General features: G+C 36.9%; 1 protein-coding gene across 1 annotated transcript; it reads left to right on the forward strand.

Moving 5' to 3' along the window:
- The first annotated feature begins 9,827 nt into the window (after positions 1–9,827).
- On the forward strand, positions 9,828–16,433 carry LOC107813142 (putative lactoylglutathione lyase, chloroplastic). Its single transcript, XM_075241493.1, has 9 exons — positions 9,828–10,165; positions 12,444–12,648; positions 12,750–12,874; positions 12,980–13,044; positions 13,274–13,486; positions 13,617–13,664; positions 15,322–15,429; positions 15,785–15,925; positions 16,031–16,433. The coding sequence occupies exons 1-9, from the start codon at positions 10,024–10,026 to the stop codon at positions 16,070–16,072; spliced, it is 1,089 nt and encodes a 362-aa protein (XP_075097594.1). The 5' UTR covers positions 9,828–10,023; the 3' UTR covers positions 16,073–16,433.
- Positions 16,434–16,809: the final 376 nt, after the last annotated feature.

Consider the following 16,809-nt stretch of genomic DNA (forward strand, 5'->3'; position numbering starts at 1 on the left):
TCGGCATTGGTATTGGCTTATTCGAGGTAAGTAACTCTTCTAATATTAGTGTTGAGGGTATGAAACCCTGAAATACGTGTTATGTGACTGATATTGAGGTGACGCACATGCTAGGTGACGGGCGTGTAGGCGTGCACCCTATGAATTGTGACTCCGTTATTTCCATGGCACTGTATAATGGTCCTATTTTGTTGATATCTGTGTTATCACCATGTGATAAAGTAGTTAAGTTGTCAATCATGCTAAATATCATGTTTAGGCTTTATGCTGATATTGTTAGGATCCATAGTGGTCGTTTCTTTCTATCATCTCACTGATTTTATTGATATATTGTACTCAATTATATTCATGCATTTATATCATATCTCAGTCTCCGTTGTTGTTTATTGATACATTATATCATTGTTATTGGGCTAGTTTCATGGCATTGTGAGCCCGTGAGTGAGACTAGAGGGATTGATGACTGAGTAAGGACGAGGGCCTGAGTGAGAGTGACATTTAGGGATCGGGTTGCACGCCGTAGCATATGATATTGATTATATTTTATATGGATCGGGTTGCACGCCGCAACAAGCCTTCGGGATATATATATATTATTGGATCAGGTTACACGCCGCAACAATATTGAAGCGGGTTGCACGCCGCAACAATATTGGATCGGTTGCACGTCGCAACAATATTGAATCGGTCTGCACGCCGTAGCAATATAGCGCTTGGGCTGAAGGAGCCCCTCCGGAGTCTGGACACCCCTAATGAGCGCAGTCGACTATATATATATATATGTGTGTGTGTAGATCGGGTTGAACGTCACAGTGGGTATTATACATCGCTGACTGATTGAGTGTGCTGAGCCTTAAGCATAGTGAGAGAGAATGCGAGACAGTGAGATTGAGTACTCTGAGAGTGTGAGTACATGAGTTTATCTCTGAGTTATATTGCATTGACATGCACACATGACATACATGCATAGAGATGCATTTTTCTCATGTTGTACGGTATCACCTCATTCATGATTTCTCACACATGATGACAGGTTGGCATAGTGATGCATTTGTTTTACACTGGTTATCTGGAAAGAAAACGAAACATCTTATTTATTATGGAAAGGAATTTTTGGAAAATTATTATTTTCAAACTTATTCATATTTTTGGTAACTCTGGTAAACGATATGGGTTTTCATTGAAGTACTCGAAAGGCAGAACTATTTTCAGAAATCATGTTTTTGTTGAACATTTGATTGTTGGGTTACTTCTGGTATTACTTGTTTTATGTTGTTATGAATTGTTGTGGAATATTGGTATTGGCCCCGACCTTTCTGCTAGCTCGTCACTACTTTCAACCTGAGGTTAGGTTTGTTACTTATTGAATACATGGGGTCGGTTGTACTCATACTACACTTCGGCACCTTGCGTGCAGATGTTGGTTGTTGTTGTTGTTGTGTTCGATGGGAGCTGGATTGAAGATGTACCTGTGTCCCGGCTGTAGCTGTCTCTTGTTCATGGTAGCTTTAGATCTTTAAAACTCTGTTTATGTACTATTCAAACAGACTATGTATTTATTTCATTTTTTCTTTGTAAACTTTATTCTTAGAAGCCCATGATTTGTACTACTAGTTCTTGGGGAATGTATCAGATTCAGATATTTCTTTTGAATAATTGTCTTATTAATATTATTGGAAGTTTGATAGTTGTTAATTGGTTTACCTAGCGGATTGGGTTAGGTGCCATCACGACTAGTTAGATTTTGGGTCGTGACACAGGGATTGTCGAGGGTCGAGTGGAGAGGTTCTCTTGATTATGTTCCCAGCACGGTAATTTCTTATTTGAAGGCCCAACAGATGGTTGGGAAGGGGTGTTTGTCATATTTGGCCTTTGTGTGAGATGTTGATGCAGACACTCCTACTATTAATTCTGTAGCGGTAGTGCGAGACTTTATGGATGTATTTCCTACAGACCTACCAGGTATGCCACCCGATAGGGATATTAATTTTGATATTGACTTGGTGTCGGGCACTCAACCCATTTCTATTCCTCCGTATCGTATGGCACCAGCTGAATTGAAAGAATTGAAAGAGAAACTTCAAGAACTTCTTAATAAGGGGTTTATTAGGCCTGGTGTATTGCCTTGCTGTGCACCAGTTCTATTTGTGAAAAATAAAGATGGTACTATGTGGATGTGCATTGACTACAGGCAGTTGAACAAGGTTACAGTCAAGAACAAGTATCATTTGCCACGTATTGATGATTTATTTGACCAACTTCAGGGAGCGAGGGTGTTCCTCAAAATTGATTTGAGATATGGATATCACCAGTTGAAAATCGGGATTCGGATATTCTAAAGACGACATTCAGGACCCGTTATGGTCATTACGAATTTCTCGTGATGTCTTTTGGATTGACCAACGCCCCAGCAGCATTTATGCACTTGATGAACAGTATATTCCAGCCATATCATGATTCATTTGTCGTAGTATTTATTGACGATATCCTAGTGTACTCACGTAGCCAGAAGGAGTATGCACAATATTTGAGTATTGTACTATAGAGGCTGAGGGAAGAGAAACTTTATGCCAAATTCTCTAAGTGTGAGTTCTGGCTTAGTTCGGTGGCATTATTGGGACACATAGTGTCCTGTGAAGGAATTAAGGTGGATCCGAAGAAGATAGAGGCAATTCAGAGTTGGCCCAGACCATCTTCAGCTACTGAGATTCAGAGTTTTCTTGGCTTGGCCGGTTATTATCGTTGTTTTATGGACGGCTTCTCATCTATTGCAGTGCCTATGACTAAATTGACCAAGAAAGGTGCTCCATTCAGGTGGTCGGATGAGTGTGAAGAGAGATTTCAGAAGCTCAAGATTGCATTGACCACAACTCCAGTTTTATTTTTACCTTCAGCTTCAGGTTCTTATACACTGTATTATGATGCTTCGCGGATCGGTATTGGGTGTGTCTTAATGCAGGAGGGTAGAGTGATTGCTTATGCTTCATGCCAGTTTAAGCCACATGAAAATAACTACTATGTCCATGATTTAGAGTTGGCAGCTATTGTTCATGCACTAAAGATTTGGAGGCATTATCTCTACGGTGTGTCTTATGAGGTATTTACAGATTATCGGAGTCTTCAGCACGTATTCAAACAGAAGGATCTAAATTTGAGGCAGCGAAGATGGTTGCAATTACTAAAGGACTATGATATTACTATTTTGTATCATCATGGGAAGGCCAATGTGGTTGCTGATGCCTTGAGTAGAAAGGCGGTGAGTATGGGTAGCCTTGCATTCATTTCTATTGGTGAGAGGCTTATGAAAGTTGATGTTCAGGCCTTAGACAACCAATTCGTGAGATAAGATATTTCGGAGCCCAGTCGGGTTCTAGCTTGTGTGGTTTCTCGGTCTTCTTTATATGACCGCATCAGAGAGCACCAGTATGATGATCCCCATTTTCTTGTCCTGAAGGACACAGCTCAGCACGGTGATGCCAAAGATGTTACTATTGGGGATGGCGGGATGTTGAGGATGTAGGGTCAGATTTGTGTGCAAAATATAGATGGGCTGCATGAGTTGATTCTTGAAGAAGCCCATAGTTCGTGGTATTCCATTCATCCGGGTGCCGCTAAGATGTACCAGGATTTGAGGCAGCACTATTGGTGGAGAAAAATGAAAAAAGATATAGTTGGGTATGTAGCTCGGTGTTTAAATTGTCAACGGTTGAAGTACGAATATCAGAGACCGGGCGGATAGCTTCAGAAACTTGAAATTCCTAAATGAAAATGGGAGCGTATTACCATGGACTTCGTAGTGGGACTCCCACGGATTTCGAGGAAGTTTGATGTTGTTTGGGTGATTTTGGATCGGTTGACCAAGTCCATGCATTTTATTCCAATTGGTACTACTTATTCTTCTGAGCGGTTGGCTGAGATTTATATCCGCGAGATTATTCGTCTTCACAGTATGCCAGTGTCAATCATTTCAGATCAGGGCACACATTTTACATCACAGTTTTGGAGAGTAGTGCAGCGGGAATTAGGCACATAGGTTCAGTTGAGTACAACATTTCACCCTCAGATGGACGGACAGTCCGAGCGCACTATTCAGATATTGGAAGATATGCTACGTGCTTGTGTTATAGATTTTGGGGGTTCATGGGATCAATTTCTGCCACTTGCGGAGTTTGTCTATAACAACAACTACCAATCAAGCATTTAGATGGCTCCATATGAAGCTTTATATGGGAGACGGTGTCGGTCTCCGGTGGGTTAGTTTAAGCCAGGTGAGGCTAGACTACTGGGTACTGATTTGGTTCAGGATGCTTTGGAAAAGGTTAAATTAATTCAGGAACGACTTCGCACGGCATAGTCTAAACATAAGAGTTATGCCAATCGGAAGGTTCATGATGTTTCTTACATGGTAGGAGAGAAGGTACTATTTCGAGTTTCGCCTATTAAGGGTGTTATGGGATTCGTTAAGAAGGGCAAGTTGACCCCTATGTATATTGGGCCTTTTGAAATACTTAAAATGATTGGAGAGGTGGCTTATGAACTTGTATTTCCACCTAGTCTATCGGGTGTTCATCCAGTGTTTCATGTATCTATGCTCCGAAAGTATGTCGGAGATCTATCTCATGTTTTGGATTTCAGTGCAGTTGGATGGTAATTTGACTAATGATGTAGATCCGGTGGCTATTTTGGACCGACAGGTTCGAAAGTTGAGATCAAAGAACATAGCTTCAGTGAAAGTACAGTGAAGAGGCCAGCCAGTTAGAGAAGCTACTTGGGAGACTGAGTGGGAGATGCGGAGCAAATATCCACACCTATTTGAGGCTCAATGTATGATTCTAAACTCGTTCGAGGACAAACGTTTGTTTAAGAGGGGAGAATATAACGATCTAGCCGGTCGTTTTAAATATTACATCCATGTTACCCCCATTTACTGCTCAATTTATTCTTTATAGTTATTATAAAACTTGTCGGAGTAATTGGTTTGGGTCCGGTGAGGTTTCGGAATGAATTAAGACACTTGGTCTCAAAGATGAAAACTTAAGTTGAAAAGGTGGACCGGATGTGGACTTATATGTAAACAACTCCAGAATAAGTTTTGATGATTCCAATAGCTCCGTATGGTGATTTTGGAATTAGGACCGTATCCAGAAAATTATTTGGAAGCCCGTAGTTAAATTAGGCTTGAAATGGCGAAAATAGAAAGTTTAAGTTTGGAAGTTTGACCGGGGAGTTGACTTTTTGATATCGAGGTCGGAATCCAGTTCTAAGAATTTTCATAGGTACGTTATATCATTTATGACTTGTGTGCAAAATCTGAGGTCAATCAGACTTAATTTTATTGGTTTCGCCATCGAATGTAGAAGTTAGAATTTGTTAGTTTTCCTTAGGCTTGAATCGGGATATGATTCGTGTTTTAGCGTTGTTTGATGTGATTTGAGGTTTCGACTAAGTTCATATGATATTTTAGCACTTGTTTGTATATTTGGCTGATGTCCCGGGAGTCTCGGGTGAGTTTCGGATGGTTAATGGATTGAATTTTGGACTTGAAATATTGCTGGAATTTTTCTGATGCACTTTCTGGTTTCCTTCTACGCGATCGCATGAGAAGGTCCACGATAGCGTAGTCTTAGCTGGGCAGTGGAGAAATTTATTCTTCGTGATCGCGTGAAAAGGGTTGTGATCGCGTAGCTTTGGATGCCAGTGCATCGCGAACGCATAAGGCATGTCGCGTTCGTGTAGAAGAAATGAGGTAACAAGGGCCACGCGAGGTTATGCTTCGCGATCGCGTGGACAGGTTAGCGATTGTGTGGGTGTGAGAAGCTGTGCTTCATGATTGCGTGGCATTATCCGCGATCATGTAAGGTTCATTTGGGCAGTGGGAGATTTGTGCTTCGCGATCGCGTGGACAAATCCGCGATCGCGTAGAGAAAACGACTTGGCAACAGATTTAAGTTCTGAAAATAGAACTTCGTCCCATTTTCCCATTTTTAACGGTTTGGAGCTCGGGCAGAGGCAATTTTCGGGAGAGTTTCAAGAAAAATATCGGCGTAAGTATTCTTAACTCAATTTTGGTCAAATAACCCGTATCTATTTCTATTTGTAGCATTTAATTGGTGTTTTAAGTTGAAAAAATTGTGAAAACCCTTAAAGTTGAATTGAGGATTTGAAGGTAGAGTTGATGTCGGAATTTGGTAAATTTGGTATGGTTGGACTCGTGGTTGAATGGGCGTTCATATTTTGTAATATTTGTCGGGTTTCGAGACGTGGGCCCCACGGGTGATTTTTTAGTTTAATTTTGAATTTTGTTGGAAAAATTATATTTTCATATGGAATTAATTCCTATAATTTGTATTGACTGAATCGAATTAATTGTGACTAGATTCGAGGTATTCGAAGACCGATTCGCATTGCAAGGGCATATTGGAATAAAGAATTACATGATTTGAGGTAAGTAACACTTCAAAACTTGGTTGTGAGGGTATAAATCCCTGAATTACGTGTTATGTGAATTGTATGAATATGATGCACATGCTAGGTGACGGGCGTGTGGGCTTGCACCATTGAGATTGTGACTTAAATAACTTATGTAGAGTTGTAAAATTAAAAAAATCATGTCATTATCCGCATATCCTCCACGTGTTAGAGAAACTGAGATGAGGCTCGTATTAAAGATCATGTTTAGGTTACGTGCCGATATTTTGGGACCTACAGGGTTGTGTTATTGTTGAATTAATTATTTTAAAAATATAAATTTCATACTCAGTCATATTCATCCATTTGTGAGGATATTTATGGGATCGAGTTGCATGCCGCAACAGGCCATATTGGCTTTATATATATTATTATATAAATCGGGGTTGCACGTTGCAGCATGCCTTATAGGCTTTATTATTATGGGATCGGACTGCACGCCGTAGTAGGCCATATTGGCTTTATATAGCTCTTGGGCTGAAGGAACCCCTCCGGAGTCTGCTCCTCGGATTCTGCTCCCCCCCACAGTGAGCGCAGTTGATGTTTATATTTGGGATGGACTTCCCAGGGCATGGAATTGCCTTATTTATTTATATTAGGGATGGATCTTCCCTGGGCATGGATCTTTCCCGAAACATTTATATTTTTGGACTAGATTGGTCTTATACAGTACTGAGTAACTGACTGTTGTGTGTGTGTGTGTGTGTGTGTATATATATATATATATATATATATATATATATATATATATATATATATATATATATATATATATATATATATATATATATATATATATAATAGATCTTCCCTGGGCTGGATTGGTCATATACAGTACTGAGTGATTAAGTATTTTGAGATTTTGAGTACACAAGGTTTTCACTGAGGTGCATCACATACAGCATGTACATTGGCATGTAGATATAGAGATGTCATATTCCTCATATCATTCAGAATTGATCTATTTTACTTGTACTGAGTTTAACTGTTGAACTTGAAAGCATGTCTACATTTCTGTACTGTTATTTCTATACTAGAATGTACCTGCTGAGCTCGTCACTACTTTCAGCCCAAAGGTTAGTCTTGTTACTTATTGAGTTGGTTATACTCATACTACACTCTGCATCTCGTGTGCCGATCCAGGTACTCCCAGATACGGCGGCTGCTAGATTTCACAGTTTTATCTATTGGAGACTATCAAGGTAGTTGTTTGGCGTCCGCAGACCTTGACTCTCTTTCCTTTCAGTTGATTGTACTGTTCTATATTTTTCAAACAGTCTTTGATCAGCCAGACTATGTTAATTTAGATGCTCATGTACTCAGTGACACCGGGGGTTTGAGAGTATTTTATATCAGTATTTGCGAGATTTTCATGTTGAATTTAAATATTATATTTTCAAACTTAAAAGATTACAATGTTTTATTGAGGTTATCGGTTTGGCTAGTATTAAGATAAGCACTATTATAACATGTGAATTTTGGGCCGTGACACAATGAGTCCCTGACGATCTAGGCGGACGAGGTGTCAATTCATGAGTATAACGAGTATATATGTTAGGGGCACTTGGCTTCCTTAGCTAGTTAGCTAGGTGGAGACTTATCTCTTTCTTTTTATTTTATTTTTCTTGCATTATATGTATTATAACGTGTATCATATGTTTATCCCATTTTTGAAAGAGTAGTAGCTAATCCTATCTTAAATTAACAACGAAATGACCACTTTAAGTTAGGTTGAATTTGTAATACAAATAGGTCCACGGTTCATTTATTAGTACTCTTCCATTGTTAGTATATTAAGGAGAGTCCTATTTTTAGAAAATGATCTTTTATATTCACTTACAGTAACATTTGCTGCGAACTATAAAAATCAAATCTCCTTTTTATATATTTCCATCAAATGATCAAGCTAGCGTTTGACCATAGATTTCCAAATTTGTTTTGAAAAATTTATTTTGGATGAAGTTTGGCTTGAAGATGAAAATATGTTTGGACATACGTTTTCATAACATATTTCCCAAATTTATTTTGGAAAAATATGTGTATTATTAGGGATTTGGCCCAAAACCAGCGATTGAGCTGATTTTGGGATTTGGAATTTGAGATTTTGCCAAAATATAGGCAAAATCTATGGCCAAACATGTGTTTGCCAAATAAAATCCAAGTTTATTTTGGTAAAATTTATGGCCAAACGGGTCCCAAGTCTCCTTGATTCTTGCTATGTCCAAACTCATTTTTCCCTATATAGGCTTAGTGGGCGTTTAGACATAAGAATTGTAAAATTTCGGAAAAAAGTAAAAAAAAAAAAATCAAGTAAAAATTATATTTAAAAACTAGAGTTGTGTTTGGACATGAATATAATTTTGGATTATTTTTGAAGTTTTGTGAGTGATTTGAATGAAAATTTTGAAAAATAACTTTTTAGAGTTTTTAAAATTTTCGAAAAATTCTAAAATATATCTTTAAATAAAAATTTAAAAAATTATGATCAATTTCAGGAAAAAAGCGATTTTTATGTACAAACGGGCTCTTAATCCCGCAAGACACCTCGTTTCGAAGTTTTCAGTAGTTCTTTGACTCTCAATCTCGATAAGTGTAAAGTAAACAGGTTTGAAACTCATTCCATAATCTTCATTTGACTATAACAAAATATTGATATTTCGAACCTCTCAACTACACGTGATTTAGAGAGTTGTACATCTTGGTTAAATAGTTAAGCCAACCACAACGTCATGATTTATGATAGGGGATCTTTACACAAATAGCCAACAATAATTATTATTTATTTTTTTTAGTCAGTATACATAGATTATAGCATATGTATTATATACATTATACGTATATTATATATTTGCCAGCTATTTTTAATTTGAGCGGTTGAATGGATCGCTATTTAGGTCCATTCTTCTTTTGTGCTATTTGGGTCATGATAGCCCATCTCTCTCTTAACACAAATAGCCGGCTAGATTTACTGTTTACTTTTTTTTAGCTAGTATATATAAATTATACAATGATTACATACATTTATACACATGTGATTTATATATAAATAGTAAATTATATATTCGCCTGCTATTTTTAGTTTAAGCGATTAGGTGAGCGACTATTTAGTTAAAGTTTTGAAACTTTTTATTGAATAATTAATCTAAATAGTCGTTCACTCAATCACTTAAACTAAAAATAATCGATGAAACTCTAATATATACATAACTTATGTATTATATGTATATAATTATATATAATAAATGTATAATTTATATATATAATTAGAAAAAATAAACAATAAATATGACCGACTAATATTTTTTTTATTCTTGAAATCAAAAGACATAGAAGAGGTGAAATCTCGTGTCTCTTCTCCATCGCAATCATACAACCTTAGTCATCATCAAATTAATCACTCTTTGTTTTTTGTATATTCTCTCTCTTTAGTTTAGCTCCACACTTCATTCCCACATAAATCAAATCTTCATTTCTTCTTTCCCCATTTTCAGCCTTTGCCATTTGTCTCATAAACAGCTGCAAAAAAGCAGCTTTACATTAAAAAATAAAATAAAAATGGTGAGGATAATACCTATGGCCTCTTCAATTAGGCCTTCACTTTCATCCCTAAATAAATTTTCTGGGACTTCAAGATTCTGTGTTTCGCTTCTTTCTCATAATTCTCAACGAAAGTTCGGTTCTTTTCATCTGGGTAGTGGTAAATTCTCTATCTTTTTATTATTATTTTTTCGTTTCAGCCCTTAATATTAAACCCCTTTTAATTTCTGAGTTTAGGTTCTATATTTATACAATCAAGTCAAATTATTATGTAAATCTCTAGGTAAATATTAGTAATTGGTATATGTGAAAAATGGCAATTAACCTGCTATCTCAGTTAAATTCAGTATATATAAAATTCATATTTTTTTCAACGTATGGCCAATTTCTTATGTACAACAACGCAGTATAATCTCACTAGTTGTGTGTGTGGAGGATAGTGTGTACGCAGACCCTACCCCTACCCTGGATAGAGAGGCTGTTTCCGATAGACCCTCGGCTCCCTCCCTTCAAGAACTCCCCACCCACCTTGCTCTTGGGGTGACTCGAACTCACAACCTATTGGTTGAAAGTGGAGTGTCCTCACCACTAGAGCAACCCACTCTTGTCCAATTTCTTATGTACCTAATTTATATTTTTTTTCTTTAAGTGCTCATATTGAATCCTTGTTTGTTTGGTTCTATTTGTTTTTCTTCAATTTATGACCAGTTATTGTATGTATCCATTTTGTAGTATAAAATGTGCACTAGAATACCTGTATACAGTTATGATTTTATGGGTATTTTCTTTGTGCAAATGTAAATTATCTTGTAGTATGTTGTGCTTATTTTCAATTTAATGCACAAGGAAGTATCGTATAGTGGCGCAGGGTGGCCGTGGCGGAGCTAGGAATTTATACAAGGGGATTAAAAAAAGAAAAACTAGAATGTGATAGTTGGGATCTATTCTTATGTTAAGGGGATTCAACAATTTATAGATAACTAAAAAAAAATCATTTTTGTCCTATTTGCGCGGTATAATTTTCCGGCGAAAGTAGCTCAATTGAACCCCCTTTTCTGCACCTAGTTCCGCTACTGCAGGATGGAGGTTAAAGAAAATGTCGTAATGTTACTGAATGTAGAAGTTTCTTTCTTTGATAACATTGTCTCTTGAAAAAATTATATGTTCATGTGGAACATGGAAATGTGATTTTGGCATATTGCTGATGTGTCTACTCTAGTCTATCATGGAATTGTCTATGATGTGTTCCGCTACTGCAGGATGGAGGTTAAAGAAAATGTCGTAATGCTACTGAATGTAGAAGTTTCTTTCTTTGATAACATTGTCTCTTGAAAAACTTATATGTTCATGTGGAACATGGAAATGTGATTTTGGCATATTGCTGATGTGTCTACTCTAGTCTATGATGGAATTGTCAGTATCTGTGATATTAACAAAACCTTTCTTGAAGGGGCCAAATTTACTCTTAAGAAATTGTTATATGGATAGTTAACATTCTTTGATTGACGTAAAATAGTAGTTTATCTCTGTCTTTGGTACTGAACTTTCTTCTTCTTTACGATTAGTTTCATTGGTCTAGGAGCAAATATTTTATTATTTTCATAGAAAATTAGAGCGCTAATGTCATTTTTATGCAGTCTACTTAGAAAATATAAATACTTGTAGTCAAATCGTTTATGCCAGTCGTATGCTTTAAAATGTATAGCTAAAAAATGTATAGCTAACGTGGTTTACTACATTTCTATTTCCCATTGGCTTGGATCTTGTATTTAAGAGTCACATCTTTCATCTCTGGTTCATATATTAATAAAAGAGCACAATTTTCTGGGGTTAGAGTCTCAGTGAAGGGGATTACTCTCTTTGTTGTTGTTTTCATTTAAAAGTTTGCTGGTTCTACTTTTCAGACAGCATAATTTTCAACTGAATCATCGCTTCTATCATCAAACGACATACCTCAATTCGCTGAACTGTGGCAGTTCTGTAGTTAGAATAAGTGATCGCTCCTCTATGCACTAATAAATCCACTACCCCGCATTTAACCATACGAGCACCACCCTTAGATGATGTCTAACATGGAAACATGTGCTGCAGTAAACTTAAAAAGGTTAGTGCTGGAGTATTTCTGTTTTAAGACGTCTTATTTTACTCTTTCTCTACAATTGTTTCTTGCACCGAGAGTAGTGTGAGCTTTTGTCTTCATGGGGATAAGAAGGATATAACTTACAATAATTTGAAACAGTGACAATAAGATAGCTTGACGTCAATTTTTTTATGATGATTTGCTCACCAGCACACCAGTGAATGCCATCGATTTGTATGCTGTAGGTGGAAATTGTTGCTTAAATCTGTTGACCTTCAGACTCTACTGTATCCCTGCATTTTAGGGTGTCTCCGTTAGTAAGAGATTTGCTTACCTAATAATATTGATGTTTCTGCAGCAATTCCACAGTTGCAATCTTTTGGCCTTAAAGCTTCTAAGCTGTTAAGAGAAAAGGGAGGCGGTTTGTCGGTCAGTGCTGCGGGAAATATGGCACATGCAAGCACTGCTACGACCCAAGAAAATGTCCTAGAGTGGGTCAAGCAGGACAAGAGAAGAATGCTTCATGTAGTTTACCGTGTTGGGGACCTTGAAAAGACGATAAAGTACAAATATCTTCTCCGTATTTTGCTAATCTAATTCTGTTCAAAAGTCACGATCTTATTCTCTTTAACTGCCTCTTCTAACCGTCCGTAATTGTGTTCAGATTCTATACAGAGTGCTTAGGGATGAAATTATTGAGAAAGCGTGACATCCCTGAGGAAAGATACACAAATGCATTTCTAGGATATGGACCAGAGGACTCTCATTTTGTTATTGAACTCACATACAGTAAGTTTCTGGAAACAACTCACATATTTACGGCTACAGGTAAGTATCTCTTTTACAAGCTCTATACTGTCAGAATCTAATGTTCTCATTTTATGACACTATCAGATTATGGAGTTGACAAGTATGATATCGGATCTGGGTTTGGCCATTTCGGAATTGCTGTAGAGGATGTAAGTTCCTCTATAAACAGAGAGTGAAAAGAATATCACATAGAATGTATAATCTTGCATATCTCGAAAGGCCCTTTCTTTGCTTAACTGTTACTGCATTTTGTCTTTGGTCGCTAAAGTAGGGTGTATTATTTGCATAACCCTGTTGTTCAGGTTTCATCTTTTACATCTTCAACGATTGCATCTTTGTATGACTTGAGTACTTGCCTGGTTGTGGGGTGTGCATTAGGTTTCAAAGACTGTGGAACTCGTAAAGGCTAAGGGAGGGAAAGTAAGCAGGGAACCAGGTCCTGTTAAAGGAGGGAAGACAGTTATTGCATTTATTGAAGATCCTGATGGTTACAAGTTTGAACTTTTAGAGAGGGGTCCAACACCCGAGCCCCTATGCCAAGTAATGCTTCGAGTCGGAGATCTTGACCGCGCCATAAATTTTTATGAGAAGGTAAGATTACTACGACTTCATAAATATTGTTGTTATTGTACTTTCTGCTAGTCTTGTGCTCTTATTAGCTGAACTGCAAGGTTCAGTTTTGTTAGCCGGAAATCCTTACTTTCCATAATTTGATCTTCAGGCTTATGGTATGAAGCTTCTCCGCACACGTGACAACCCGGAATACAAGGTAAGTTGACAGATTTTCTTAAACAGTCAGCATAACAAATGAAATCATCATGGATGTTTGACCTAGTGTATGCAGCTTAAATACCTCTTGCCTGGAATATTGGTAAGAAGATAAGTTAGCGGAATGCATCATGCATATGTAATTATATTGCACGGTGGAGATAGGTTGACTCTGATGCATTTCCATACTTTTTGGTGTTTTCCCAAGCAAGCTTTCTCTCAAGAAACAATTCAAGCAAGGAGGAATATCTTTGCCCTTTTGTTCTATGAAATGTAGTTACAGATGTGGCTGGACAGAATGAAAATGACCCCCCCCCCCCCCCCCCAACAAACAAAAAAAATGTAGGCTTCTGTGTCTTACTTGTAGCAGTACTTCAATTAGGCCAATTGTTAGTGCAAAACTGCTATTTATGCTATTCTTTAATGTGCATGGTTCAAAGTCTACTCGTAGTAGTACTTCAATTTGACTTCCTTTTTATGCTGCTTTTGTAAGTGTTGATGACCACTCTGTTTTTTTTAATGCTCCTGCATCACATTATATGTGACACAGTTTCTTTTCCCAACATCCTAAAGGGTTTGATACAGTTCCGCGGATGATGATAGCAAGGTTAATTATTGTACCTTTCGACAAGTTTCAGGATTTCAATGGCTGTATCACGATCCAATATCAGTACATATTGAACTGACTTCTTATACTAATTAATACAATATTCTTTTATGTGGTGATATAAACTTTAATATTGTAGAGACAAATTTAATTAATTATACTTTAATGCAAAAAAATAAAACTAAAATGAAGAAGTTGACTTATTTACTATTTGAAGAGTCAAAATATTTTTTCTTTTGACTATTATCTACTCAAAAAAAGGTAGCATTTGGTAGATCTGAACTTATAGGCACTTTATCTGAATTTATATAACAATCATTTCATTTTGAGACGATAAGATGTTTGACACCACTCGGGTTCTCTACAACTTTCACAACTTTCATTAAACTACTCAAATTGTAAACTTTTGATGTGATATTTATCTCTCAAACTAATATTTCAACCATTGCTTGAAGATATTTCTTCTACTGTCACTAATATAGTTATAGGTCAAATTAACATCTTAAACTTCGTCATATAAAATGGACTGGAGGGCATATTAGTCGTTTTATATCAAGGTTCTGATCTTGTGACTTTTGTTCAGTAAGAAAACATAAATTAGTGACCAAGAATGAGGCTGAAGATTGGTGAGCTTGTCTTTACTAGGCTGAATCTGTCAAGCTTTTGCAATGGAGGAGCAGATATTATTTTTGCCAGAACTGAATATGTTGCTCTTTATATCTGAGTTGTGTTTTAAGAGCACGCCGTGATAATATCCGTCATATCCGTTGCCCTTGCAGTTATTCAAATATCGATTTGCAACTTCCAATAGGTTAGCATAGTTGAAACAATAACTACTAACTAGTGTTCATAGAAAGGAGAGATTGCTAACTTCTACTGCCTTCTTCTTGTGACCAGCCGTACTACAAATTTCATGACATGACAAATTTGTAGCTTGATTTGAAGCAACTTCTATCAAACTAAATGAACATGCATATAGAAGACAATGGATGGAAATTTCATTGTGTATTTTGTTGATACAAAAGTCTTATCAAGCTGTTATAATTTGCAGTATACAATAGCAATGCTGGGATATGGTCCAGAAGACACGAGTTCTGTGATGGAGTTGACATATAATTATGGTGTCACTGAATATGACAAGGGAAATGCATATGCACAGGTAGCACTCCATATATTAGTAGCACCTTTACTTTACATGTCATATGTTATACTGGTAGCACACTATCTGAACCAGTTAAATTCCTATAACCAAAAATGGCCAAAGCCTTTCAAAATCATTTGCTTGCAACGGCTTGAGTGGACAAATAATTACGGTCATTAGATCTTTCATACTATTACCAAAGTACACTCAAGAATCAACCAAGCTTGCGTCCCTTTAGAGCAAATATTTTCTGTTATCAATGAAAACAGAAAGAAAGAAAGAAAAAGAAGTAGTGTGTTTCGTATACGAGACTTGTAGCTTGATTCCTTACTCATTCCATCCAAAGTTCACTGACTTACACATCTGCCAACAGATAGCTATAGGCACAGATGATGTGTACAAGACCGCAGAAGCAATCAGACTGTGTGGTGGAAAGATTACGAGGGAACCAGGACCGCTACCTGGTATCAGCACCAAGATTGTAGCATGCCTAGATCCTGATGGTTGGAAATCGGTAATACTATTAACATTACAACTATGTGTTTTTCCCCCTAGTTCTCTAATCGTAAGTTCTACTGTTATTGAATACGCAAGTCTAACATCTTTGGAAAACATGCAGGTTTTTGTTGACAATGTAGATTTTCTCAAGGAATTGGAGTAAGCTGTTTTCGGAAGAAATAGTTGGCATACACGGAACATCTTGAGGACATTGATGCTTCATCGAAATTACTTCCTCGCCTTTGGCCGAAATGATACAAAGGGACTACCATGAAAAAGAGCCTAAAATTGTGCATCTTGTGGATAAAATTACAGAAGTTGTGGCTTCACCAGCATTAGAAGAGTATAGAAGCATGAACTCATAAATCTACGTGCTTTTTGTAATAAGTTTACTGCCTTTTCTTACTGGAAAACTTTGCAAAGTAGGGAATCAATAGTTTTAGCAAAGTGAGGACTTAGTAGTGCTCTATTTCCAATATGTACAATCCCTAATTTCAATTGTTCATTTAACTCTTTTTCTTCTAGTTGGACTATAGGTACCGAGGATCAGTCAGTTTCCAGTTGCAAGTTCCACTATTGTGTTGTGGTCAATTATTTTGTTCTAATAAAAAAAGTGAATATAAAAGCCATATCTGATTTCCTTCTAGTTGGGCATGAATCAGAATTCAAGAGTAGAGGAAGCCATGAAAAAACAGGTCAAGTTTAGTTTTTGTTCAATAGTAAATAAAAGTTCTATGCACAAATGGTGTAAAAGTGATTAAAGGAAATCATTTGTAATTAGCTTGATTGGTAATCTAGCAAAAATGGTAACTTGCTATAATAGGTTCAAATTTGCCTTTCGTTGCACTTTTGCTTGACTTATATTCTTGTCGTTAGCAAATCGTCTCATATTTGACGTTG

The sequence above is a fragment of the Nicotiana tabacum genome, chromosome 21 (genome assembly GCF_000715075.1).
Source record: "Nicotiana tabacum cultivar K326 chromosome 21, ASM71507v2, whole genome shotgun sequence".
Taxonomy (NCBI): Eukaryota; Viridiplantae; Streptophyta; class Magnoliopsida; order Solanales; family Solanaceae; genus Nicotiana; species Nicotiana tabacum.